This window comes from Thermomyces dupontii (assembly GCF_041956625.1).
Source record: "Thermomyces dupontii strain NRRL 2155 unplaced genomic scaffold VTN31scaffold_4, whole genome shotgun sequence".
NCBI lineage: Eukaryota > Fungi > Ascomycota > Eurotiomycetes > Eurotiales > Trichocomaceae > Thermomyces > Thermomyces dupontii.
The window spans coordinates 883,530-910,533 of NW_027192310.1; the positions used below are offsets into that span (position 1 = coordinate 883,530).

The 27,004-nt window shown below is 51.0% G+C and overlaps 6 protein-coding genes across 6 annotated transcripts; 3 read left to right on the forward strand and 3 right to left on the reverse strand.

Annotated features, from left to right (window-relative positions):
* Positions 1-1,549: 1,549 nt before the first annotated feature.
* Positions 1,550-2,381, reverse strand: VTN31DRAFT_4825 (uncharacterized protein; the record flags this gene model as incomplete). The annotated part of the gene is made up of 2 exons (XM_069405256.1): positions 1,550-2,302; positions 2,379-2,381. The coding sequence occupies 2 exons, from the start codon at positions 2,379-2,381 to the stop codon at positions 1,550-1,552; spliced, it is 756 nt and encodes a 251-aa protein (XP_069260338.1).
* A 656-nt stretch (positions 2,382-3,037) lies between these two features.
* Positions 3,038-10,187, reverse strand: VTN31DRAFT_4826 (uncharacterized protein; the record flags this gene model as incomplete). The annotated part of the gene is made up of 5 exons (XM_069405257.1): positions 3,038-3,505; positions 3,572-9,560; positions 9,614-9,798; positions 9,853-9,996; positions 10,056-10,187. 5 exons carry the CDS (start codon positions 10,185-10,187, stop codon positions 3,038-3,040), a joined length of 6,918 nt encoding a protein of 2,305 aa, XP_069260339.1.
* A 1,169-nt stretch (positions 10,188-11,356) lies between these two features.
* VTN31DRAFT_4827 (uncharacterized protein) lies at positions 11,357-15,055 on the forward strand (the record flags this gene model as incomplete). Its single annotated transcript, XM_069405258.1, has 5 exons — positions 11,357-11,993; positions 12,045-13,715; positions 13,783-14,441; positions 14,496-14,736; positions 14,856-15,055. 5 exons carry the CDS (start codon positions 11,357-11,359, stop codon positions 15,053-15,055), a joined length of 3,408 nt encoding a protein of 1,135 aa, XP_069260340.1.
* A 1,766-nt stretch (positions 15,056-16,821) lies between these two features.
* VTN31DRAFT_4828 (uncharacterized protein) lies at positions 16,822-17,319 on the reverse strand (the record flags this gene model as incomplete). Its single annotated transcript, XM_069405259.1, has 1 exon — positions 16,822-17,319. One exon carries the CDS (start codon positions 17,317-17,319, stop codon positions 16,822-16,824), a length of 498 nt encoding a protein of 165 aa, XP_069260341.1.
* A 4,844-nt stretch (positions 17,320-22,163) lies between these two features.
* VTN31DRAFT_4829 (uncharacterized protein) lies at positions 22,164-23,665 on the forward strand (the record flags this gene model as incomplete). Its single annotated transcript, XM_069405260.1, has 5 exons — positions 22,164-22,290; positions 22,345-22,846; positions 22,905-23,028; positions 23,088-23,128; positions 23,179-23,665. 5 exons carry the CDS (start codon positions 22,164-22,166, stop codon positions 23,663-23,665), a joined length of 1,281 nt encoding a protein of 426 aa, XP_069260342.1.
* Positions 23,666-24,763: 1,098 nt separating this feature from the next.
* On the forward strand, positions 24,764-26,806 carry VTN31DRAFT_4830 (uncharacterized protein; the record flags this gene model as incomplete). The annotated part of the gene is made up of 2 exons (XM_069405262.1): positions 24,764-26,522; positions 26,589-26,806. The coding sequence occupies 2 exons, from the start codon at positions 24,764-24,766 to the stop codon at positions 26,804-26,806; spliced, it is 1,977 nt and encodes a 658-aa protein (XP_069260343.1).
* Positions 26,807-27,004: the final 198 nt, after the last annotated feature.

A 27,004-nucleotide genomic window follows, 5' to 3' on the forward strand; every position in this document is an offset into this window, starting at 1 on the left:
TGGCACGTGTTTCAATTCAGTTGTAGGATCTGCAGGCTGATCATATGGGGCTCCCCAGGTTCGAGATTCATTCTAGGCTTGATGGAATCCTGACTTTGTGGACTCCGCAAGAGGTCTGCTAATACGTATGGTATCTCGAATTGGGTCTTCTTAAGACAGCAAGGACTGTACCTCGTGACAATCACAGCTCAAATGAGCAAATCTTCCAAGACGTGAAGATGTCCATGGACGCCACAATACAGGAACTCAGTACTTGCCTGGACCATGGCTGCCAAATTTATTCCTCGGAGTGTGTTTCCTCAGAACATAGCCGTTCCACGGTCTTATTTCCTGGGCCATCATAAAGCTGGCCTGGAGAAGATGAAGAAAATGCTGTCATCCATCGACTATGTGATCGAGTGCCGCGACTTTCGAGCGCCGGTCACGTCCGTGAACCCGATGTTTGAGGAGGCGCTGGGGACAAAACCTCGCCTTATTGTGTACACAAAACGAGATCTTGGAGGAGGTTCAGACGCACAGACACGCAAAGTACGTTTGCCGGATTGAAGATTTCGGAGAACAACTTTATTCTAATACGCCTGGTGATTCCGAGCTGCAGAACAAACGACTCATGCGACAGCTAGATCCTAACACGGCTGTTTTCTTCACGACTTCCTCACCCAAAGATTCTGCGGGCCCAATACTTCAACATCTGAAGACGGATGCATATGGCCCGGACAGTTTGGTTGGGTGCCGGGTGATGGTAGTAGGCATGCCTAACGTTGGGAAATCGACCCTGATCAATTCTCTTCGTAACGAGGGCGTCCACAAGGGCAAGGCTGTTAAAATTGGCGATCAGCCAGGCGTGACCCGGAAGATAGGCACTCCGGTCAAAATCGTGGAGCGTGAGAATGGGTCCGATGTCTACGTATTGGACACACCTGGAGTATTTGTGCCGTATGTACCAGACGCAGAAAGGATGTTGAAGCTCGCTCTCTGCGGTTGCGTCAAGGACTCCATCATCCCGCCCGTCACTGTGGCCGACTACCTCCTGTATCATATCAACCTCCACGATCCGACGGTGTACCAGAAATGGTCTGCGCCGACGAACGAAATCACTCCACTTCTCGACCGTTTTGCACGACAGACGGGGCTCCTTGGCAAAGGCGGCGTCCCCAATATGGAATTGGCGGCGGCTAATTTCGTCCAGAGATGGAGAGCCGGCAGTCTGGGAAAGTTCATTCTGGATGACATCGCGGCAGAGCTGCGAGCACGTGTCGAGCAGAGAGAGCACACCATGGGTCCTAGCATGGCCCAGATATTGAAGCAAGAAAAAGCGGCGAGGCTAGAGAAGGTGGCAAAAAAGGGCTAACTTCAAATTAGAGGAAACCAACAATCATGTAGTATGTATAACACCCACCATGACCCTGCGCCAGTCTTGGTATGATTAGACAACATGTATCAGTACATCCCGGAGTACGTGAGAAAATAGATGCGGGTATCGAAGTCGCGCGAGTTGAGAGCATATATGAACAGTGAGGGCAAAGGCATGATTCCTGAGAGGGAATTCTCATGATATCTTGTCCAAGAGTTTCCTCCGCCTTCTCTCAACGAGGACCTCTTGGACCTCCTCCAACGTAGGCAACCGCCATTCGGCCCCGTCGCCGGCATCACCTGGCAATGGTTCCCACCCGGTCTGCGGTGCATCTTTCCCATGTCGGAGCATCTCCTCAAATGCTTCCTTCTCCCGTTCCTCTTCATAGGCTAGCAATTTCTCTTCATCTTCATCTCGACCGTACCCAAAGTAGGCCGCATCGACGTGTTTCCGGGCAAGCTCGGCGGCTCGTGCAGCGGATCCATCCTCGTCCTCCTCCTCGGGGCGTCGTTTTCTGGCCGCGGCCTCGAACATCTCCTTGACACCGGGTAGCTCTCTCGCCCTCCCAAAATATCGATACCCTTTCCCTCCGCCAGGAATCTCCCGCCCTTCATCGTCATACACACGCCCCCCACCCCGCATGTAGTTCGGCCCCCCCAGATTACGGATCTGCAGCTCCCACATCCATTTCTCCCGCATCAGCTTATTAATCTCATCGTTGAGATCACGGATCTGGTAGTCGCTGAGGCTGGGATCTTGGATGCGCGTCACTTTCCGCGAGATCTCCTTGAGGACTTGGCCGCGCCATTTCTCGCACGTTGGAATCGAGTCGACCGATGTGATGGCCTTTGGTCGTCGCGTCCGCCCAATGTCGAGAATTCCAAGATCCGCTGCCTGTGCCGCTCGGAAGCGGAAAAGCATCGACTGGGCTTTCTCGCTGTTGCGGGCCTGTTTGTTTCTCGGAAGAATGGTCAGGCATCCAGAGGCAAATCGGTATACAGTTGCAATGATGTGATCGACTTACCATCTTGTTCAGGAAGTCGACCCCCAGCAGTCAATTGGGAAAGCGACCAGGTTTTGCACGACAGCTCACCGATGGGAGATGCTTGAGTGCTGGACGAGTGGACATGTCATTTGGGCTCGGCGCGGTGAGCTGGATTCTCCGTGGAATTTTACGTAGGCGAATTTCCTTCCATGGTTAGTGTAATCATTTTAGGTATATGATCACGTGATTATAGTATAAGTGGTAAATCGTACTCGGCGTTTGACTCGTTCCATACTCCCATTTGTACATGTATCAGCTTGGACAGAATACAAGACATGCACTGTGAACCCCGTGTTTCTGTCTTTCCGGCTTTGATGAGGACATTCAAGGAGAATCTTGCCCAAGCTATTGGTACTCCATCGGCATAGTCGTCAAACATGTACATAGCATTGCACGAATCATAACAAATCATACAAGCATTACTCCGTACATCATTGCAATCACAACAACCTGGAGAAAACAATCAACGACAGACACGACCCGAAACGAAGAAACAGAAAACGACCGATACCTCCTGTCATCATCAAACAATGCAAATGACATAGCATGACCCATCAGTATCATGACCCGTACTCATGCAGCATGTCACCTGGACATCCAGAGAAACCGCGTAGACATGACACATCATTTCAGTCTTCTCATAGGAAGCCCTTAGTGTTGCTGAACTTCCGCTGAGGAACTTCAATTGGGGCGCCGTTGGATGTTGTGCCCACGTAGACGCCGCTACCGCGGCGACTGCTAACATCACTCAATGCCGACATGCCACCCTGTCGGCCAATTGTGCTTCCCCTTTCAACGCGCAGTGCTCTCCATCCTTCGAGCTCTCGCTCCAGCCGGAGAGCCTTTTCTCGCTCTTCACGCAGCTCCCGTTCAGCCCGCTTAGCCTGCAATTGGCTTTGAGAGTCCGTGGACTGCAGCTCCTCGATCGTCTGGAGCAAACGTTCAATCTTGTCTCTGGCCTTGTTAAGGTCATCCGTGAGCTGAGCATTGATCTTGTCTCGTCGTTCAATTTGGGCTTGGAGATCCTTGACTGTTCGATCAACGTTGCGAACAGCTCGTTGCTCAGCATTATATTTGGACTCTTGTTCTTCGAGTTGTGACTCAAGCTGAAATCCATGTCAGTATGCCAGGCCATTGATAATTGATTGCATAGAAACGAAGCAACGGCTCACCTCTTTGACCCTCTTTGTCAGGAACTTGATGTCATGACTCGCAGAAGAGTACCCCTTGGTTTCAAGATCCACACATCGAAGCTGAACTTCCTTGAGTTGTTTCTCAAGAGCTGCTTTTTCCTTGAACAAAGTGGAGTTGGTTTCTCGCTCTGCAGTGAGTTCCTTCTGCATCTCCGTGGCCAGCGCCTCGGCTCGTCGCATCTTGCCTACAGCAGCGGCAGCAACATCTTCCTGCTGAGCGAGTTTCGACTTGAGCTCCAGCAGTTCCCGATCCATCCCAGCGACATTCCGCATCGACGGATTATCTCCCTTGGCCAATTCTTCCAGGCGCTCTGTTGCTTCATTAAGTCTTCCCTCTAACATCTTCTTCTCTTTCTGCAACATGTCGCGCTCCGCAGTGATGTCGTCGACAGAAGTTCTCAGAGCGCGCACCTGAGATAGCAATGATACAACCTTGCTCTGAGCTTCGTTGTGGGCATTGATGGCCTCATCGCGGGCAGTCGAAATGTCCTGCAAGGTCATTTCCAATCGCGCCTTTTCCTTGGCCCAGGTCGAGCTGTTGAGGACTTCGTTATCCCACTTGTTGCGGAGCTCTTCCAGTTCCTCGCGCAGTCGGGCATTCTCGTTTCGAGCGTGGAGGAGGTTGTCGCGTTCGATTTCCAACTCGTTTGCGATAGTAGCAAACTCTCGCTGATATTTCTTACGTGTTTGCTCAAGCGAGGCCTCCTTGTCCTCGATCTCGGAAGCCCTTTGATTCCTGTAGTCCTCCAATTCATTCTGAAGACGGCGCTTGGCTTGGAGAGCCCCTTCGAGATCTGCTGAAAGATCTTCGACTCTCTCTTCATACGACTGAACCTGTCGTTGCAGATCCTCGACAAGTGAATCCATCTGCTGATGCTCAGCCATAATCTTTGCACATGTTTCCTCCGCTTCCCTTGCTTGGGATTTGGCGAATTGCTCCGCCCGAGTGGCCTTCAGAACGGCGATTTCCGCTTGTTCGAGCTTGCTGAAGTACTCGTCCGCCCGACTCTTGTATAAGTTCAAATTGGACGTCAAATCAATGACCTTGGACTCTTCAGCATCTAGACGAATCTGCAGATCCGAGAACTCCTGCAGCAGTTGGTTCCTACTGGCTGCATCCTGCTCTCTGTCTGCCTGCAACTCCTGCAGTTCCGACCTGGCATCTCTCAATTCGACTTCTAATGTTGCCTTGGCCTTTCTCAGTCTCTCACATTGGGATTTGGCCTCGGCTAGTTCGGCCATCGCAGTCTTGTGGAAACCAAGCAGGGACCTTCTGGCCTGCTCCTGAGAATTGAGCAAGTCAAACAACTCTTCGTGCGATTTCGCTTGAATGTCTCGCAAGGATAATTCACCGGCCTGAAGTTGCCGCTCTAGAGCTGATACCTTTTTAGCTGAATCGTCCAATTTCTCATGAAGTCTGCTATTCTCGCGTTCGAGAAGCTGCATGCGTCGGATGGACGGACTGTCATCTTGCCACACATCGCGATCTGGTGTCGCAAGCTCCAGCTGGTTTTTCAGGTGCCTGTTCTGCATTTCGCTCATCTGAAGCTTGTTCTGAAGCTCTTCAATTTCTGCAGCCATATCCATCCGTTTCTGGTAGGTGACAGTATCGATGGTGCGGTCAGATCGACCAGAGTCCTGTGCAGCATCGCCCAGATTGAACCTTCTGACAGGTGTGGAGGGGTTCGAAAATTTCTTCGGAGGTTCCGAATCTCTGCGAATGTGGTTCGGAGAGCGCGTCGCGGCAACTTGATTCTGGTCAATTTCCTCCAGCAATGCCCGTTTCGAGGAGGCATATCGAGCATCCAATTCTTTCATCTCGTCTTCATGTCGACGGCGCATCTCGGCCAGTTGACTCTCGGCGCGGGCGTATTTTTCTTCCACCACACGCAGGTCATGATGGGCCAACTCCAGAAGCCGCGCAAGATCGACTTTCTTAGTGAGATCAGGCTGTACTGCTTCCCAGGACTTGGGAACTTCATTGGTTTCCACATTGAAGACTTTGAGAAGGGACATCAGCTGCTGATGACAATCATCGATCTCCGCGTGAGCTTTGTCCAAACTAGCCTGAAGCTTTCGAGTGTTGGCTTGGGCCTGACTGCGCAACTGGCGTTCTGTTTCCAGGTTCCTGTTCGCTTCAGCAAGCTGGATGCTGGCCGTCGATGCCGCCTTCTCTGCATTTCGACTAGTCTTTTGCTCCCGCGCTAATTCGTGGTTCAAGTCTTCAACATTGAGAGCGAGTTTCTCTTTCTGCTTCTCAAGCGAAGCGATCGTAACCTGACTGTCCGCGAGCTGTCGCTGTAGATTCTTACACTGCTCCTCCAACTTGGACTTCTCGTTCTGGAGCTGATTCAGTCGCGCCCGTTGGCTCTCGCTTGCCCTGGAATTGGATCTGGCAACATCCAGGTTCTTCTGTTGGATCTTGTTTAACAGAGCCCTGTTGTCATTTTCTGACGCCGCAAGTCGACTCCGAACAGTAGCAAGTTCTCGTTCAAGTCGTTCCTTTTGCTGATCGTGACGGTGCCGGAAATTTTCAGAGTCAGCAAGGAGCTGAGTGAGTTCCTGTACTTGAACTGACAACTGCGCTTTCTCTGTCTCAACTTCTCGCAGCTGCTTTGACTTCTCATCCAACTCTTTTCGGAGGCTTGCTTGTCTCTCATTGGCTTGCTTGATCAGGTTTCGCTCCGCATTAGCCTCGGCATCCAGTCGGGCCTGTTCAACGCTGGCGAACCTCTCACGTAACTTGATGAGTTCCGCCTGAAGGTTCTTCCGCGCTTGTTCCGCTGCATTTCTAGCCTCGGTAACGCGCCGAAGATTGTCCTGCTGGATGTACATTTCTTTCTCAATGATGATCTTGGACTCGTTCAGTGAATCATAGTCCGCCTTCAGCTCCGCGTACTTGTGTTCCGCAAGCATTTGAACATCATCGCGGGACTGTCGCTCGCGGCTCAGGTCGGCTTGGAGCTGGAATAGCTGAGCCTTCAACTCCTGGATCTGCTGCTCTAGTAGCTTCCGAGTTTGTCCAGATTCAGCATCTTCCGATAACTTCGCTTCGAGTAGTCGCTTCACATCGGCAGCTTCACGTTCCAAGGTCTCCTTCTGCGAATTCAACGCATCCACTTCGGCTTGTGTCTCGCGAAGTCGGATTTGCATATCCTCGTATCTCTTGGATAGGGATTCTTTCTCGCGTTCAATGCGTCTCTTCTCCTCTTCATGTCTTTGAACATCGGATCGAAGAACCGACAGCTCTCCTTCTTTTCGACGGAGCATATCTTCGTAACCGGTCGACGTGGCTGAGAGTTCTGCAATTTCTTGTCGAATGGCTTTGTTCTCCTCGAGCAGATCCCTCGTTTGCTTTTTGGCCGCATCGAGCTCCTTAGTAGTTTTCGCCAGCTTCATGTCCAGTGCCTGATCGGATTGTAATAGCTTCCCTTCCAGATCTGCTAACTTCCGATCCTTGAAGTTGACCTGACTCTGGAGCGCTTTGATCTCTTGGGAAAGTTCCTGTATCCGACACTCTCGGTCATGATGCAAGCCTTCTATTTCGGTCAACTGGGCTTCCATAGCCGCCAAGCGCTGCTGTAGTTCCTGCTTTTCCGACTCCAGGCGCGCGATAATCTGACCAGCCTGTTCGAGCTGAGCGCGTCGCGCCTCAAGTTGCTCATCAGTGTTTCTTTTCGCAACAACCAGCTCCTCAAGCTGATCTTCGAGTTTCTCCTGGTCTGCGATTACCTCAGCAAGCTTCTCACTCAACTCCACCTCTCGGAGCTGAAGACGCTTAAAGATCTCTTCCTTGTCAAGCGCGAGAGCTCGCTCACTTTCCAGCGTCTGCTTAATGCGTTGTATTTCGATTTCCGTCCGTCGGCGCTCTTCCTCTAATCTTTGACGTTCGTTGAGTTCCTGCTGCATCTTGGCTTCGAGCTTCTGGATCTTTTCGTCACGCTTTTTCACCTCGGCAGCAGTTCGAGTGGCTCCCAGGAGCGGCTTCATCCGTATGAAAAGCCACCACCAGGGGTTCCTGTAAAGGTCCATATACACATGGAAGTTCTTTTGAATGATGCGAGTCGCCTCTGCTCTATAGAGACGCTTGTTGGCGATACGCCGTTGGATGAACCCTCTTGCGACGGATTGAAACCGAGTCATAATCTCTCGAATCAAGGTGTCGCGCCTCTCTTCAAGCTCGGCGAGCACGCCCGCCCTGAAAAAGACTTTTGTCCGGCCGACTCGGTACCATGACTTGTCCAACCCAAGCTTGTTAAGCATGAACTGAGCTACATCTTGTCCGTCGAGATATCCCTTGGGCATATCTGGACAAAGGACCTCGTATCGTTGTCTGAATTCATTGAAGGGCAGTCGATTGGGAAAACCAGTTCGAGCAATGCGAATGCCTTCAAGCACGCCATTGCATCGTAGTTGGTCGAGAACCAAAGGTGCATTGAACAATTTGGGCCGTTTCTTGTGATTTGGTAAGATGCAGCGCACGAAATGAGGATCGGTGGAATGCAACTGATTCATGAGGTTGGACAGTTGATCTTTATGCCTCTGCGCGACGGTCCGGAATAGTCCCTTCTTCACGCGACTCTTTCCGAAACTGCCATCGTCATCAAGATCAGCGTAGTCGGAAAAGAGATTAGCAATATGCTTGTCGGAGGATGCGGCGAGAAGTCGAGTCAGGTTGTCATTCAGAGGGTCCTTGTTCTTCTCAAGCCAGTTATCTGTCGTGTATTCCACTTCGGCGGCATAATGTGTCAAGATGAATCCTTGTTTCAACCGAGATGCTCGATATTTGGGAGACTTTTTATCCCACAGCGCGTGTAGTTTTTCCGTGAAGGACTTGTCCGTAGCTTTTGGCATCACGCAGTCTTCGTCCAAGCAGGAAAAGATACCGATTGGATTTGTGAGTTCAATCAGGTCGATTGTGGGCTGCAAATCTTTGCCAAAGTCAATGAATTGCCATTCGATCTGCTCCCGAGCGTATTCCTCCTGCTCAAGAACGAACATGTGGTGATTGAAAAACTGTTGCAATTTCTCATTCGTGTAGTTGATGCACAACTGCTCGAAGCTGTTGGTCTCGAAGATTTCAAAACCCGCAATGTCGAGCACTCCGATGAAATGGGTATCGTCACCGGCGACGCTGCTCCTGTCCAGCTGACCGTTTATACGGTTAACCAGATCCCCGAATGCGCGTTCGTAGATCCCTTTAGCCAAGGCATCCAATGCCGACTTGACTTGTTCCGGCGTTTGCACCTTTTCCACCCACTCTCTGCCCGCCTTGACTCTGGGATGTAATAATCCTTGCTCAAACAACTCAGGATTTACACCCAAAAGCCGGCACGCTTTCTCGACATTCGCAAACGCCTCCGGGGTCAATGCAGCCTGGTCCGCACGGATACTTTCCTTCGTGACAGTGACATTTCCGAGATGGAGTACAGCCGCAAGGGTACGAAGAATGCATAGTCGGTCGTGATCGGTGAAATTCATGATATCAAACGCTTCCATCAGCGAATTCCATTCATCGACGTCAGATACGCCGGCTATGGAGTCATTTCCATCTCGGGTATACGCGAAGTCTCCAATCTGGAGGTCGGAAAGAAGCAGAGCATCCCTCAATTCGCGATCCGCCCCTTGGAGCAGCTGATAGAAGATGTGATAATTCCGTTCACGGGGGTTTGGTTTGACCACCCTGGATTTCTCCAGGAGGTACCAGTCAATGTAAGCTCCTATGATTTGACCCGACCGGGTAAACTCGATGCGGATGAACTTTCCGAACCGGGACGAATTGTTGTTTCTGACAGTTTGGGCGTTGCCAAATGCCTCGAGGATTGGGTTGGCTCTCAAAATCTGCTGGGAAAGGTTGGGATTCTGCTTTCCACTTATTCTTGAAGCTGGCGCATCGGTTGTTGCAACTGCTGCAAGGTATTGAATGATTTTCTTCGTGTTTTCCGTTTTCCCGGCACCAGATTCTCCCCTATATGCGATCCTTAGCAGCTAGGATATCATCATCGAATCAGCAAAACTTACGTGACAAGGATGCTTTGGTTTTCTCCCTCCTCCACCAAGTTCCGAAAGGCCTGATCAGCCATGGCAAAGATATGTGGTCGCGTTTCCTCCCGGCTCCGGCCCTTGTACATCCGAATGTATTCATTGGTGTAGATTGGGAGTGGGCAGTACGGATTCACAGTCACCAAGAAGAGTCCGGAATAGGTCTAGGATAACCGTTAGCAAATGGTGCATCCAAAGCAGCATGTAGAGTAACTGACATATATCAAATCCGCTTGGTATCGCATGTGGAGGTTATGCACCACTGAAGCCTCGTTGAGATGTGTCAACTCGGCCATGTCATCGGCCTTGTCGAACTTTGCTGGGTTGACTTTGTCAACGTCTTCGATTCCAACTTCGCGTTGCTTTGATCACCCTAGTGTCAGTATGCATTTCCCCTGCCGACTCATGGACAAGTACGTACACTCCCGTCTTCGCATTGCACAAGCAATACTCCTCCTTCACATTCTTCAATCACCTGACCGCGCACAAATGCTTTCTCAGGGTCCTTGAGCCACACGTAACGCTTTCCGGAAAAATCATTATCACCCTCCATGCTCTGAATTTGGTCGGCGCCTCGACGAAGTTCTTCGGACTTGATGAATTGTGGCGCAAAGGTGCCTGTCGCTTCAGAGATTTGCCTCGAAGATCCTGATCGCGGACGGCCATTGGAGTTCCAATACTCTATTGGGCTATGCGACAATGACGAGTTCCGTCCGTGGGATATCTTGTCCGCGCCATTGCTGGACGTCGGGAACGCAATAGATTTCGGCCGCGGACTCGGCGATGGAGATTTGGGATGACGACTGAATAGAGCTGGCCGTCCAAATGAGCCATTTGATTGTGAGGCATGCATGATTGATGGCTGGTTCACTCAAAACATCACTATTGCTATGATTTCATTGCACCTGAGCGCTGTCTCTTCCGGCCTGCCGTAAGGTGATCTTCCACACACAAAGGAACACAAAAGACAGTTGTGTGAAGAAAAAGAAAGATGGAAGACAAGAACGGTGAGATGATGTTGAAGTCAAGTTCCATGTGCAAGACAGTGAGCTCGGTACTTGTGGACAACGCACCTTGATGTTTGTTTACCTTTTTCTAATCTCGCCTATCGAAGGAGATTACATAATCTCGACTCCTAGTTAACTCTCGCCAAGATCCTAGAGACAAGCTGACAGCCAATAATCGTGGATTAATCACTCACCGCCTACCCAAATGAAAGTGGAAGCATTCTCAGCTGCGCAGAAAACGCTTGGCACGAGAACTTGCTGCCCAGTCGGGCCAGTCCTGTCCTGGTGCAAGAAAAGTCACGTGGACACACTTAAAACCCTTCCGGGTCCATTCCCAACCTCCAAGTCGCTGTCTCCTGTTCATCCATCCCTACTCTCCCCGGCCTTCGCTGTCTTTCCTTTCTACGTTCGCGGCAGTTGTCGAGTCGGCATCTCTCATCCGCAGAAAATCCGTTCGGCGCGTCTTAGATGGTCCGCGTTAGAATCTTGTCAGCGACGTCAGGGTGTGGCTTGACGCGTTTTTGAACGTTCCTAGATGGCTTTGCAACAAATGCCGCGTTGCAATCATAGCCATACATAATCCTGAGCAGAGCTAGACGAGTTTGTTTGGGACGTTTTGTGTTGCGGAAGGACCACGACGCACTAATACATCTACCATCTTTTTGATCTTTTTTAACAGCTGAAGAGAAACGATCTTCTATCAACATCCTGCAGAATGTCGCAGTACCCTTCCACACCCTCATTTGGTGGTTCTTTGCATCAGGCGCATCAGTGGAACTTTCATCAGCCGCCGGTCCTAAATCCTCCCAATTTCTATGACCCATCAAATACTATGCTGCCACCTGCTCCTGGGATGAGTAACTTTGCTGTGCCTCAAGGTTCACAGCTGCCGGGGCTTGGTATACCTCCTTCATTTCCATCTAACAATCTAGAGAATTCGTCAAATCAGGTCAATGATTCGGTCAGGCAATTTGCACAATCGACACAACCACATTCTCAATCCGGTCCGGCGTTTCATGCCTTTAACGGTAAAGTCGGAGGTGCAGATCAAAAGCAACGAAGTGATAGCAGACACTCGCACATGGAGGAAGGGGAGGTGAGCGACTTGAATGGATCTACAGCAGCTTGCTTCTCTGCGAATCATGGAGCCTCTCAGAATGCGTCCATCAGTGACAGATTCCCGACTCGCGCCCCATATGTCGGCTCTGCCCGGCCGACAAATGGGGTCACTTTTGATCGACCGTCAGTTTCACAGTCAGAACAGGGCGCTTTATCTGGGCGCATGGAGGATGTAGCTCATGGGGCTGCTACTCCAGAAGCACCGCAACCTGTTAGAGATGGTACCGAGTCACGTACGTTCCCCTCCCTGGGCTCCCACTTGTGAATCTACTGATTATTTGCAGCCTACGATCCTCCCTTGACAATATCTATCGTCGGAAATGAGCAACAAAACGGAGTTGTCAGCGAAGGAGATGGACCTCCGGCGCTATCCAAAGCGAGCAATTCACCTGACAATTCAACTTCTCACACCAACGAAAATGTAGCAGCTCGACTGCGGCTTAAAGCAAAAGGTGCTTTACTCAGTCTTGCGCCACATAACATTCGTTTCAATGAACTTGTGCAAGAGAACATCGATCCGACAATTTTGAGGCAACTGTACGAAGAAGTGGGGATTAAGACTTCGAGTCCTCTCTCGACTACCTCGGCTGCTATCAACCAAACGAGCAACGTCGCCGCCAGCGTCGAGGTTCCCAGTTCGACAAGCGTCCAAGGCGCCCCGAGTAGATTTCATCCCACAAGCACCTCAGCTCAACCAACTGCCCAAGGTGTTCCTGCGACCACGACTTCAGATATCAACAATGCGGGGAAACAGCCGGAAAGAAAGGAGCTTATTGCTCGCATGTTAGCGGCTAAAGCCAAAAAGGTTTCAGAGCCTGCGGATCAGCCAAAAATAGCCGCTACTGAAACTGCTCCGTCAACAACAGGATCTGGCACTACAAAGGCCCAGGACCATGGTCCAGCGGCTACTTCGTCGTCTGGTGCCCCACAACCAAGGCCGAAAAACCAAGCGCAAACGGAACTCGCTCGCCAGAGAATGGAGCTACTCAAGAAACAAGGACTGACGAAAAAACCGCAAACACCGTCATCAACGTCAACGCCTAGTCAGCTCAATGCAAGCGCCGCGCCTGAATCACAAACGCGGCCCCTTCCAGCCCAACAGCATCCTCTCCCCGAACGTCCTCCGGTGCCCATACCACCGCGAACGGGCTCTTTACCTGGCCTGTCTCTTACTCAGAGTTTGCCTCCTGGTCATCAAAAAGAAGCAGACAAGAATATTACTGGATCACAACCGGCATCTCGCAAGCGACCTGGGGCGTTAGATTTTGACGATTTCAGCACGAAACAGAGGAAACCAGTAGCTGCTGAAGAACGACTAGTTATCGATATCAGTTCCGATGACGAGTCATTGTATGGTGAGGACACCCAGACTTCTGCAACACGCGCTCGACAAGTAGGAGGAAGTGCTCCTCCGACGGCGCCACCATTCCCAAACCGTCAGAGACAAGCTACTTCGACCACTCCGCAGACACCGGTTCGAGATACTCGAGCTTTGGATTTGGAAATTCAAGAGATGCATAGACGGATTGCGGAAGCCGAGAAACGCAAAGCTCAGGCTCGGTCCGCGACCTTAACCTCTACGGATCGTACTGCGGACAGTGCCGTCTCACGGCCCATAAATGAACAAGCGGAAAACAAGGGCACTCTACCAGAAAGCTCTACAGCCCAGCCACAGCCTTCAATGGAGCTCGCGGACGTTGGTCCTGCTGTTCGGGAGAAGATTTTGAGGAAGCGGAAGCTTGAGGCGTTGGACGCTGAATTGAGCGCGACTGAGGCCCGGCTTGCTGAGACTAAACGGGAACAAGAGAAACTTGCGGCTGAGCTCGCCAAGGCTAGAGAAGCACGGAAGCTACTGGTCGAAGAGCTTGAGAATCTGGTTGCTGAGACGGAGACGCGTACACGGGAAGGGCCGACGGCCGTGGAGGAAGACAGGGAGGATCAAAGATCCACTCAAGGTAAGGATTCCAGCCAGTAAACACACATCTCTATTTGGAGGCATGGCAAAGCTAATCTATCATGTAGATCCGGTCTCCCCTTGTGCAACTGCCGAAACTTCGCCATCTGAGGAGGCTGCTCCAAAGGATGCCGCACCGACTGCCGAATCACCCACGATTGTTGATGATGTCAATATGAAACCTGAGAGGACCGATTCCGCCCCGAAAGACGACAAAATGGGACACCCGCCTAGTGGTCCAGGCGTGGGTGCTGAATCGGGCGATCTCGTTACTCCCACGTCTGCTCCATCGACTGACGAACGCAATGATCCTTCGTCGATGATACCTTCAGATCGTCCGCCCATCGAGGAGCGAGAAGGCAGCGAAATGTCCGTCGACGAGACAACCTCTGATGATGAGGAGGATGGGGAAATTTCTGATGATTCCCTCTCTGAGTCACAGTTAGAACCGTCTGCTATTAATGATGCGGACGGCGTTCACGTTAACTCGTCCGTCGATGAATCCCAAGATGAGTCAGAAGCGTCCGAACCTTACGAGCCGCCTGAGCCGACGCTTCCTTCGCTTGACACCAAACCACAGGAGCCCAGGACCGAAACTCGCGAAGATGGCGTAGAGCAAGCAGCTGATTACAGGCCCTCGTCTCCTTCTACTAGTTCTGGTGAGGAGCTAATTCGAACCGTTCAGGGACCTATTTCCCGTGCAACGTCCAAGTTCTCTTTACTTGATGCAAGTTCATTGGGATAGGGCGACTACTGGGGACAATGCTAACTCGAGACATAGAATGACCGACCGAGGGACAGCTCATTAGACGAGTTCACTCCCTATGTCAGCCCTCTGAGATATTTCCGGTCCTACCGGTTCCACCCCAAGTTTCTCGAAGACTGCGCGTCCGGCTTTGAATCTCTGACCTACAGTCACGAGATTGATCCAATGAAAGCCCTCTGTCCTTACGAAGCGGCTGGCGGAATCTGTAACGACGGGACCTGCGAGTTCCAACATTGGCGCGACATGGCTATCAGCGGTGCGTTGACGATGTTGAGACATCGAGAGCCTTTGACCCTTGAGTTCTTTTCTCTCAGCTTGACGTTTCAGGGTACTTGCCGGACGTGCACACTGACATGACTCCCAATGAGTTAACAGGTGACAAAATCCTAATTCAGCTGGCATCCCAACGCGAAGGACAGACTCCAGAGGAAAAAGAACGATACACCGAAGGTCTCAAGGAGGTCATCAACGAAAGTCAGCGTAATGGGGTCAACGAATTCGGGGCCGTCGCCAAAGCCATTGTCGACTATCGTAGACGCTTTCTTGCCGATCCTTCCCGCGTTCTCGCCCTGTAACAGGGTTCAGTGTGACCTATCGTTTTCTTGATGAAAGAGAACTGCGTCTTACCGCGCAGTGACTACTCACGACCCATCAGGGAGGCACTTTCGACTATCCTCTCCTTGCATGCAGTTGTTTCATTCGGATGGAATATTCCGGCCTCGCGTCTCAGTGCCTTACTTTTTTTTTTTTTTTCTCCCCTTTGCTTGATTGACGTAGCAGCATTAAAGGCGTTTTGCGGGTGGCGGTTATCTCTCAAAAGAGGTTTCCAACTTGACAGGTCGATACCTCCGGCTTAATTTGATTGACAGTGTTTGGTGCGACACTGTCAATGGGAATTGATCATACCTTTGACAGCGTAATCATGATGGAATATCCACAACTTGCCATGTGACATTGGCAAGGGGATTGATCTGGATACTGGCAATGCCTTCAGAGCTCAGATTCCAGATTGCTTGCTCATTGATATGGACTGATGAATATGTGTACATTGATTGTTAGTGAAAGTCGCAAGTACATACATCGATTTGATTGACTTCTATTTTTACCCACGACCTAGGTCTGTATACAAACTGTTCTGTCAGCCCCGGAGACCCTGAGTTTTCCCCGAAGGTGCAGCACAGCTCAGATATAGAGGTCCAGACAATGATTGCTTGATAATCCGGGCCTCTTTCCCGTGTTTTGCAGTTCTGTTGGCCCATTAAAAAAAGAAATCAAACAATAAATATCCGATCGCCATTCAGCTGCATGCCATTATTGGGTGCCAACTTTAGGGATCTCTTCATGATAGGTTACTTCCCTGCAGAAAAGACGGAACCATAATCATAACCCTATCTGAACCACTCTCACTCCAGGTCTCTGAATCATCGAAACCCTCGACTATATCACAGCTATTCTTGTCACTTGGCCACCATGCCATCCAGTATTTCTTTTTTTTTTTTATTTTAAGGGGTAGCTGAGGTATGTCTCAGCTTCAGTAGGCCTAAGCCTAACAACTACTCGTAGATCAAACTTGGCGAGGAAGTCGGATCCCCTCATTGTATTGAGGAACGAAGATTATTTAGTACGGTTGTCCATGGAATTAGGTTAGTCTTTGAACCAAGACAGGATTCGTCGGCTACTAGGCCGACTATTTGCTGACTCAGGATGACATTGTGTTAACTATGTTGACCGTGCTATTCTTGTCAAACTACGCACAAGTTGCTACTTGGTCCACGCTACAGCACCGAGTACAGACGACGGCGCATGACTGCATGTAGCTACTTTACCTTTACTACTACCTATTCCTTGAACACCGAAACACGATTAAGTTACTTTTTTTTTCAGAACGACGATAGCCAAGTCAATGAGGAATAGAGACAACATCGAATTAGAAAGTCTGTTACCAGGATAGAAAAGAGATATTAGTACACAATGTATTAGTCCACAGAGCCACAAGAAAAGTGGCCATGATAGATGCTCACAACGTTCAAAGCAGCAAAAGCAACAACCATCAGTAAAGACAAAGTATTAGGAAACAAAGGGCTCTGAATCGATGGAACCTTCCTGAAAAGCAACAACGCCGATCATGTTGCACCATCCCAGCTCTAGATATGTAGTATTATTCATCAAAACGGTCATGAAATCATCCTTCCAGTCAGATAGCATAGGCACCTGACTTTCACAGCCAACGAGCCTAAAAATGAGCAAAGAGACATTAGAACCGGACGGAAAAAAAAAAAAAAACAGCCCGAGGGGCTCCCGGTTGTATGTGTAGGGTTCTCACCAGCATTGGACTGAATTCTTACGCCGTGGAACAGAAGGCGCAAGCTTGATGCCCGCATTGGACGCACTGGGGCTGTATCGAGTAGAGCTTTGGCCCGTCGTTGCACTTGCAGCAATAGTAGGCGTCGCTCGTTGGCCTTTGACGAAGATGGCCGGGTTGATGTAGCAACATGGCATGATGCTGCGTCGTCGATTCCGGCACCAGTGAAGGGAACGTGCCGGGTCTCGTGGTCATCGACGCCGAAGAGGGCGCCATTGGGCCCGCAGGAGGAGGAGGAGGTGGTGGTGTAATGTCCAGCTCCGGGACGATGGCCGCGGGATGGGTCTCTCGAGCCATCAGCATGGCCGTGGATTGAGGATCCATGTTGGAGAAGTAGACCGTTCGTCGCGAGGAGGCCATTTGATAAACACAGTTGTCGCAGCGCGCTTCACCGCAGGACGCGCAGTACAGATCAATGCTGACGTTCAATGGGCCGTAGTTGCAATGGCAGCAGTACCAGACGGGGTGACTGGGCATCGGTATCAAAGCTTCTCATATGTTTTGTACCCAATCAGTCAAAAAAAAAAAAAACAATGATAGTAGCTCCTTGCTGATGCTATTTCACACAGTCGAGATCTTGCTAAAGGAGGATGTCGATTGAAAATCCAAAAGACGCAAGATGGCAGAGAGAACTGAAGCCATCTTTTATAAGCACCAGGACCGGAGAGCATGATGCTGGCTACTTCTCCATCATCTACGTACAGTCATATACATTTGGCGAATCACTCAAGGCAATGGAACGAGAAGGCTTGTGGCTTGGGGATCAATCGTCCAATCCAGTTGCAAAACGGGCAAAAGACGTCGAACTGCCTCATGGGACTCCTAAGGCAACGATGACCGAGCCGGGCACAAAGCCCCAGCTTCCAAGTGCCGAAGCAGAGCAGAATACGGGTTACCACCGAAGCTTCATCAGACAAGCCCCAAGGCGATCCACGCCTTAGGCAAGCCGTAGGTAGTAGTATTACTGTACTGGGGAGTCGTTTTCAGGCAAACCACGGGTCTGGCCGGCCCAAGGAAACAAATCAGTCCGTCAATCATCAAGAAATATTACTCATCCTGAGTATATCTGCAACGATTTTATGCGGATCAAGTCGGTGATGGTGCCTGGAGTGATCTGAAAGTAGCCTGAAACTGCATTACAATTCACTAACTCGGTTCGGAAAGCTCTACAATATCTTGCCTAACAGGTGCTAGTATCGGGCACGCTAATATACAATACTAGCCGAGTTAGGCTTAGAGAGACGATCAGTCTAGCCTATTACGGTAAGCCTCAATACAACTCGGTTGTCATCGCATTACATACTCCATACTTTACTTACGCCCAGACGCCGAGCCGCAATGCGCATTCCGCTCGGTGGTCGGCTCGGCGGACAATCTTGTGTGTTGCAAGTCTATCGGTATCCAGCGCTTTTACATTGATGACAGATGTCAACAACTGAGAACATTAAGAATGCATCTGATGACTGATCTGCCGAATCAGTCTGTTCATCAACATTGTGACAGAACAGAGGCAACCGTGAACCCAAATCCACTGCGGAACTTGAAGCGAGCCTGCGATCCCGACCACAGCAGTAAGCTGGCAGATAGTACCATTTGTCTGGCGGTCCGGTGAACTCCGGTATCCAGTACGAAGTCAAACGGAGTACTGTTTGTGATATTATTAATATCGTAGTCATTTCTGTCATAGGTACGAGCTAGTACTTGACGGCATACTCCGCTGGAGGCAGTACATTGTACTCCATATGCCACGGCGGAGTGATGATCCACAAAACTGTTGCCGTGATCGTGCTAAGTGGAGACTTTTTTTGCCACAGTTCTCCACGGAGCTGGTCAGAGTGCAGCCTTGCAGCCCTGGGGTCCCGATGACTGACACTTGCATCGATGATGGAAGATGGATAACGGCGGGAACCAACCATGCTCGTTGCTTCATCAACGGATAATCCTCGAATAACTCAATTCGGGAATGACTTCTCGCTTGGCTTCTCACAAAAAACTCCCTTCTGTCGAGACCCTTCATCGAACAAAAAAAAAAAAAAGAAAGAACGTGCATGATCGAACCCGAATTGAGGCATTGGACTTGATACGAGCGGGACCCGGCCGGAGGACGCCTTGCGGCAGGAAATCCACAAACGCTCATCGCCCATATGGGCGCCCGATTGTCGAGTCACACACATCGAGTCCCCGGGGCTCCAGGGCAACTCAGGCACAGGGGACGAAACGAGCTGAGGAGATGGGGGAATTGGGTTTTCTCCGAGCCCATGTTTTGCATCAATCAGAACAGCGAGCCCCTCGCCAATGATCGACGTTGCAGCATCGAATCGCGTCTCGTCGCCTGGGACGTTGTTCCCTCCCTCTGCGATGCCCATTCGTTGAATTCTTCCTTTGGACTTCCAATAATCAATGGTACGGTGCGAAAGACACCTTCGGGACCAAAGATGACACAGCCGTTGACCGCATATACATGTGCAGAAGAATCAGTACGGAGTACTAGTACATTCTCTATGGAGAACTTGAACCCTTGACTTCAAGCCTCAAGCCTTTCCGATTCAAGTTAATGATTATCAGAATAGTAGATACTCTCTTCTATTACCTGTGTAGGGAGTACTACTTGGCCAGTTGTTCAATGCGAATTGATCCAATCAACCATGTGACAAACTGACTCATCATTGATAGATGTCGAGTCAGCTGACTTGCAATAATGGTCAAGAGTAGTATAGTATGAATGACATGGTTTCCTAGTACAAATACGGAGTCCTGGGATACAATACCACCGTTTTCCGTATGCAATACCTACAGCACAGCCATACTCCGTACTCATGGGATCATCACTTACTCGATGAAGGAACCACTCAACTTCATTGTTGGCAGAGAACTGGATTCATCGCGGGTCATTTAAAGATAGTAGACATTTTCCTGACAAATCTCAAGAACTAGGTATATGCTGAGTAGGTGTGTCATTTAACTAGTACATCATGGACCCTCGGAGATATTTCCGGGAGGTACGGGAACCCTAAAAATACAGCAGTACGTACCGAATGTCACGATCTGCCAATGCTCCATGATCCGTGACCGCCCGATGAAGGCCACCGACGGAAACTTCCCAGTGTTTTGGTAGGTAGTCCCACCGTGGGGCCCCACAAGGCGGAAGAGATTCAAAGATTGAAGTGTTCGCGGAGTCAGCCCTACGGAAAGTAGTAGTATTTTGTTTCAAGAGCCGCCAGAACAAATAAAAAGAACGAGGAACAATCTCATGAAACATACTAGTACGTTATCATCAAACTAGGTCCAAGCTTACTGCACATTGACATCAACAAAGACTCCCCGTGTCCAGCACGGTGAGATACTCCGTACATAGTAAGTAGTACTATGTTTCGACGCACAGAATGAAGCTCAACAGAAACACTGGCCAAAAAATACCAGTAAAAATGGAATTCAAGAATAAAAAGGAGAAAAGAAGTTTGCACTGAATCTGTCGTCGCACCTAGGTCCAGGTAGGTACTTTGCAGCACAGAAGATGGCCTTGACATTGTTCTGTCCTTCGTTCCAAGTTTGCCATCTGCCATTGAGGGCCACGGCTCAGGTATGCTGCTCAACCGTGCTTCGTGACGAAAAAGAAACGTGCGTTCGATCACAGAGGGCCTCTGCAGCGGCCGAGGGATGCGTCGAGCTCCATTCTTTTTTTTTTTTTAAGCGCTCTGCGACTTGGCGAGGACAGTGCGAGTTCACAATCTCCTGCGCAGAAACAAATCGCATCGGTCTACTGGTAATCTTTGATCGAGGATTCCAAAATGGTCGCTTTGGCAGGCTTTGAACGACGCTTGGATTCGGGCCACGGATGGCTGATCATCTCGATGGTACAATAGTCGCAACGGGTATGGCCGCATTGGACGCATCGATCGTACCATATTGGCAAAGGCCCATCGTTGCAGGAGCTGCAGAACCAAACATAATGGTGTTCATCGCCTTGGGGTGATTTCGATTGATTCTGTAGCGATCTCCCCATTTATGTCGAGAGAAGAATTCTAGGGATTTGAGAATCTTTTCTTTGTCTATAAAGAGTACACGATTGTTGGACAGGCACAATGTCCAGATTATATTCAGAAGAGATGGCATGAAAGATGTAGCTGGTGTCTGGGGAGAACCAGCGATCGGAGGAGCCCTTAAATGCCATGGAGACCATCCTACACAAGCTGGCGATGCGTCAAGGAAAAGGTTAGGCAAGGCAAGGCAAGGCAACGGTTTGGCCAGCCTTTCAAAGAGTCAACACTCGATTCTGAGGGCAGTTAGAGCTTCGAGCCCGGATGCTCTTCGAAGCCACACTGAGCCACTGGGGCAAATTGGTGCTCAGAACTCTGGGGATCAAGCCTCACTTACAACCGTTAAAGTTGAGATGGACTGGCGATCACCGACCCTATGGTCAATGCCAATGAAATTCGACGGGTAAAGTATCCGATGAAGCAAGGCATCATCAAGAGTCAGACAAAGGTAAGAAATGAGCAGTCCCCGAGATTCTTTCTGCGTCAAATTTCAGCAGGCTATGTTCACCGGTGAGAACTCCAGTCGACTTACTGATGAGTTCTACTACTACCAGTACGGAGTACATACTCTGTAGTCTACCCACTAAAGGTTATCTGCATGCCAAGAGACCTTCTCAATCCCCGACCTCGATCGACAAACCCTCCTGTACGCGTCTGCTTGACTGGTTCGTGAAATGAAACACTGTTCATCGATCTGGCCAGCATCTGACCAATTGCGACTGTAGGTCACAGGTCCAAAGGAACTTGTCTTTTCATCATCGGCTCTGAACGGAGAAGAAATGATGTCTCTGCCACCATCCAACCATGTCATACGTCCGCAGCCATCCAGAGCCGTCTTGAATGCTTTGAGCGAGACGGTAATGCTCATTTGTTCGTCAAAGAAATAGGCTACTAGTACAAGTACCTACAATCTCCATGGAACTCACAAGATGCTGGATTCGATACCAATGAAATCTTCCAAGATCAAAGCCACTGTGGGTGTTAATTGATACTTGGGAGCAATGCTAGCGGTGAGGAGGGTGAGATGAATAATTGAGCATCACCGAACAAGGACGCTTGTGGTCATAACCTAGGAGCTCGGATCGAACTTTGCGAAGACTTAACCAAGTTGCTCACCTTCTTCATACGGTTTAGTTTACAGTGTGCGCATCAGCTCCAGCTAAACGTCATCTGGAGGCTGTGCTGTCCCTGAAGGTTTTCTCTCCAGCGAATATCTTATCTGGGTGCCATGTCCTCGAGGCTGTTTATCGGGCATCCAAGAATGTTGTTCATGTACTTGTAGCAATGCCTACACGGAATCCTTCGTTCTGCGATCAGAGACAGGCTAATCTATACGTTTCTCGTGTTATTCCATGGGTGCTGGGGGGCATCATCATCTACGCCTGCTACATTTTCACCAAGACTTTATGCAGTAAGTACGTCGCGGAACCCCAAGGAACGAAAAGGAGGCCCTAACAATCAGCAGTTGACTATCTGCTTGATCCTGTACCTACTACTTCCGGACGAAACCCTCGAATCGCAACCGGCGTCGCCCTTCTTACGATATTCTACGTCTTGCTCCTCTTGGCCATTGTTACGTATATACGGCTGTACTTTGCCGTCGTTTTTAATCGAGATATCATTCCACGGGGTGCGAATTGGATTCCCGACCCCGAAACCAAGCATGGCGCCAGTCGTCGATCGAGGAGCCGTCGGGATTCGCGCAGTGACAGTCGGCCAGACAACCGGGAGAAGACCTCACAAGGTCATTCAAGGGATGTAGAGGCTTCTCGAGGCCAGATTGGTGCCGCTGCCAATCCTTTGGATGACAGGGGCCTGGAGATGTTTTATACCAAAGACATCTTTGTATGCTTTGATGATGGGCGACCGCCGTGGTGCACTGAGTGTTGGCAGTTCAAAACGGATCGAGTCCATCACAGTAGCGATCTTGGTCGTTGTGTTCGGAAGCTGGACCATTTCTGCCCATGGTACGTGCATTTCGCTCATGAATGAAACGGGTCGGACTCACGGCCTAACTTCTTCTAGGGTTGGAGGCGTTGTGTCCGAGTCCTCTTTCAAGTATTTTTTGCAGTTTGTAGTTTACGCTGCAATGTGGACTGGCTTTGTGCTCATTGTACTTGCCATTTACATGGCGGAACTCCGTCGAAATGTAGGTTCTGGTCAACGATTTGACGTCAAATGGCCAAACGCTGACCTCTCTGGTGGAAGCGCGGCGACGTGAATGTTCACTGGGCCATTGGGTTAGCACTGTAAGTGAGCCAAGTTCCAGCGCCGAAGAATTCGACCTCACGCCAGATAGGAGTGCTTTCTTTTTCCTCTTCACTGGCGGAATGTCGGTGACTTCGATTGGTCTCACCGTTTCCAACGTTACAACCATCGAGAACCTCTCACGACGGTCGAAAGTTTGGACTCTGGCTATCTACATTGGGGACTCTCCGGATCCCAGTAAAACAAGCTATCCCTTCCCTATCGTGGCATACCCGATTCCGAGGAAATCCTCCCACGATGAGTCGACTCCAAGTCAAAGCCGCGTCTTTGCAGTGCTTCAAACGAAACCTGGAGAAAATCCGTTCGACCTGGGCTCTCCCATGAAAAATCTCCAGCAGGTACTCGGGTATACACTGTGGGACTGGCTCCTGCCTATCAAGCCGAGTCCATGCATCGACCATAGCAGCCCGGTCAGCATCTATCCCATGGGTCCGGTGGTGGACAGACTCCGGCGGCAGGCGAAAGACTGGAGTTCTGAAACCTCCGGCAGACGGAATTCCCGTCACCACCGCCGATGACATACTCCTCCACTGTGGATGCTTTCATACCAGGTGGGATTCACATGGACGAAGATGGAGCCCCCGGGAATTCCATCGAAATAGGTAGGTACATTTGTGCAGTTGGATAGCTGGAGTTTGGTTTCTCCTCATCGACAAGTACCTCCCATGAGCTCTGCCTATTTCTTTTTGCTTCTACGATGGAGTGGATTTTGAGTAGAGTACTGTCACTTGAGAGCATTACTGGCGTTTTGGTTGAGAATCAATGGGCGCGGTTTGAAGAATTCTCGAGAACCATCAGATTACACCATTTAATGATACAGAGTACGAGCACATACTTTGTAAGCCATGGAGTGTTCCAGAATCAGACTGGATTGCATGGTTTGTCATTAGCACCAGTGGCCGACAGTCAAAGGGTCCGCCCGGTGGTGGGGATGCTCTTAAGACGTTGACGCTTTATCGTGCGTCAACTGTCATGGGCGGGTGTGGTGTGGGCCAAGTGGCCTGTGCAATCTGGAGTCGATCCGATAAATTATTCATTCGATCCATGGATCAGAGGACATGTTGATAGCGAGTACATAGTAAACATGCCCTGGCTGCCATATGCTCCATGCAATACTATGAATCAAACTCCTCCGTAGTCTGCAGAACAGAATCTTGGGGATTCGAGGCAATGATGCTCTTCATTCACATCACGAAATCACCTCGTAATGGACTTAGGTATTTATGTAATTCTCTCTCATTGCCTCATTTTCCCGCCTCACGCCTCTCCAATCCTCGTCTTCGTCTTCGTTTGGATTCTGTGTCGCGACGCAATCATTGCCGGAGAATCAGGACCGCATGATTCCTGCATCTCCTTTTGGAGGACGCTAATGCCACTGCTGGCTGCATAAGAAGCGGTTCCCGCACGAGAATCACTGCCGAGTGGACGCCTTGCTTGTTCCATTTCGTGCCTCACTGTCTGGTCTCTTCGCCGTGCCCAATTGGGCATTTCCATTCCGTCTCTGCTTGTCTTACTAAACCTGGTGTCTCTGAAGCGGGAGTTGCTTTTCCCATTCCTCTTTTTCACGGTAGCGGATTCCTCCCCAGCTCTCATTGTTATTGACTCTGCTTGAGCAAATGAGTCATCAGGGGAAGTACCGCTCTCCCTCACCGAGGCCCGATGCCCCTCGGGCGTCCATGGGCAACATCTCTTTGGATGCCTACGGGTCGCCTAGCACCTTTTACACAAAGGAAACCTATTTGTCGCCTACCGTGGTCGAGCGATTCCCGGATTACCGTAGCTACGATTCATATGACTCGCGCCGGACGGCGGACCGCCCGCTCGAGGCATTGCCCGTTTCCTCCACGACGTATCGCGATGCGAACCAGACAACGAAGCTGCGGACAGAATACACGGTTCGACCGAGGAGTCACACCTCCAGCGAGGCGACTCGCCGCCCGCTGAGCGTCGTCATTCCATCGTCTTCTGCTTCTCGCTCCTCCACCGGCACTTTGTCTGCGTACGACGGACCAACCAGCCCCCGATCGTCTGGTCGGTGGGCTTACTCGCGCGAAGATCCGGAACAATACATCACCCCAGCCTCGTCGTCTTCTCGTTCGCGCCGTCGCATCTACAGCTCCGACTACACCAGTGACAGCGGTCGGCTGGATTCTCGAGATCGCCGGGGCATTTCCAGGGAGCGACGGTATCGCATCTACTACCCCGGCGGGCACTCGACGCATCCTGCCTACGGCGATCCGCGGAAATGGGATGATTCGGAGTACTACGATGCTTACTCGTACACCAATCCGCGCGAGCAGTTCGAGAAGGACTCGGCTGCTCGCTCATATCGCGCGACGCGGCCGGTGAGCATGGTTGGCTCGGAATCCTACGCCGTGGTGGACCCGAGAATCGCCCGGGTGCAGGGATCGCGGCATCCAACGGACCGGCTGATGGACGATGATCGGCTGCTCTCCTCTCGCCATCGGGACTCGTATCGATCCTCATCGCACCGGACGCCTGTATCGGTGCATCATGACAGGGAGGAAGGGGATCAATCGTACACCGACGCTGATTATTCCGATGGTCGCCGTCGCCGTCGCCGCCGCCGACGTCGCGACGAATCGAGCAGTCGACACCGACGCGAACACCGGGAATCTCGCCGAACTGCGGAGGACCTACTATCCCCTGTTCTGGGAGGATTGGCTACGCTGGGACTGGCCACTGGGTATTCAGATGACGATCGCCTTTCACGGTCAGATCGGCACCGGTCCCGCGATCGAGATCGTGACCGTGATACAGATTACGATCGCGACAGGGATGAAGAGTACCGCCGACGGCGGCGCCGACGTCACGAAGGATCTCGCCATGACGAGTCGGAAGCGACGCTTAGTTCTGATGAACACCGTCGCTCGCGCAGTCGCAGAGGCCGGTCTGCGGTCCGAAGGGAGTCGGAGGACGACTCGGATAGTTCGGATACAGTCCGTGGATCCGGGCGTCCAAGCAGCCGTCGCGAGGGCAACCGGGACGAGTCGAGCAGGAAGAGGGCCAACGAGGACGAATCCGAAGGGCGCGAGCGCAGGGTAGTGGTGGTGGATCCGTCACGGCCCAAGGAACCGGAAGCGCCGCCGAAGGGGATCCTCAAAGCGCCGCGCGACAAGTTCCCTGAGGACAAGAACCCGATCCGGGAGGGTGTGGCGCCTCTGAAAGATGCCCAGAGAAACGGCATTCCTCCGGGGGCGCGTTGGACCAAGATTGACCGTCGACTGGTTAACCCGGCTGCTCTGGAGGCGGGACGTGAGCGCTTCGAGGAGCGCCCGGACTACGTGATTGTGCTGCGAGTCTTGACCAAGGAAGAGATCCAAGCGTATGCCGTGAAAACGCAAGAGATTCGAGGTGAGAACTCCCTGAAGCTCGTTTCCGAAGCCCCGGGGGCCCCCCCGGACCTAACTCGAAGTGCAGAGGCGCGTCAGCGAGCGGCACGGGAAGCACGGCGCCGGGCGCGGGAGGCGCGACGGCGCAACGGTGGCAGCAGCAGTGACAGTTCGTCCAGCGATGACGAGGACGATGAGGACACGCCGTTGGCGATCGAGGCGCCTCCGTTGAAGGAGGAGCCGGGGAGATCGCGATCGAAGGTGCGTGCTTCGAGCGAGAAGGTTGCCGAGTCGGCCAAGGATTGATGCCATTTACCTACCTATCATGACAAATTACCTGCAGCTATTGTAAGACTACGCATTGATGGTTGGTGAATGATGGGAATGCTTTGATTGGAGTTCATGAGGGGATGGGATGAAATGTTCGTATTGTTGAGCATGACCTCATTTTTCTCATTTCAGGACAGTCCGGACTTGGGATCGTACCGATTTCATTATCATTTG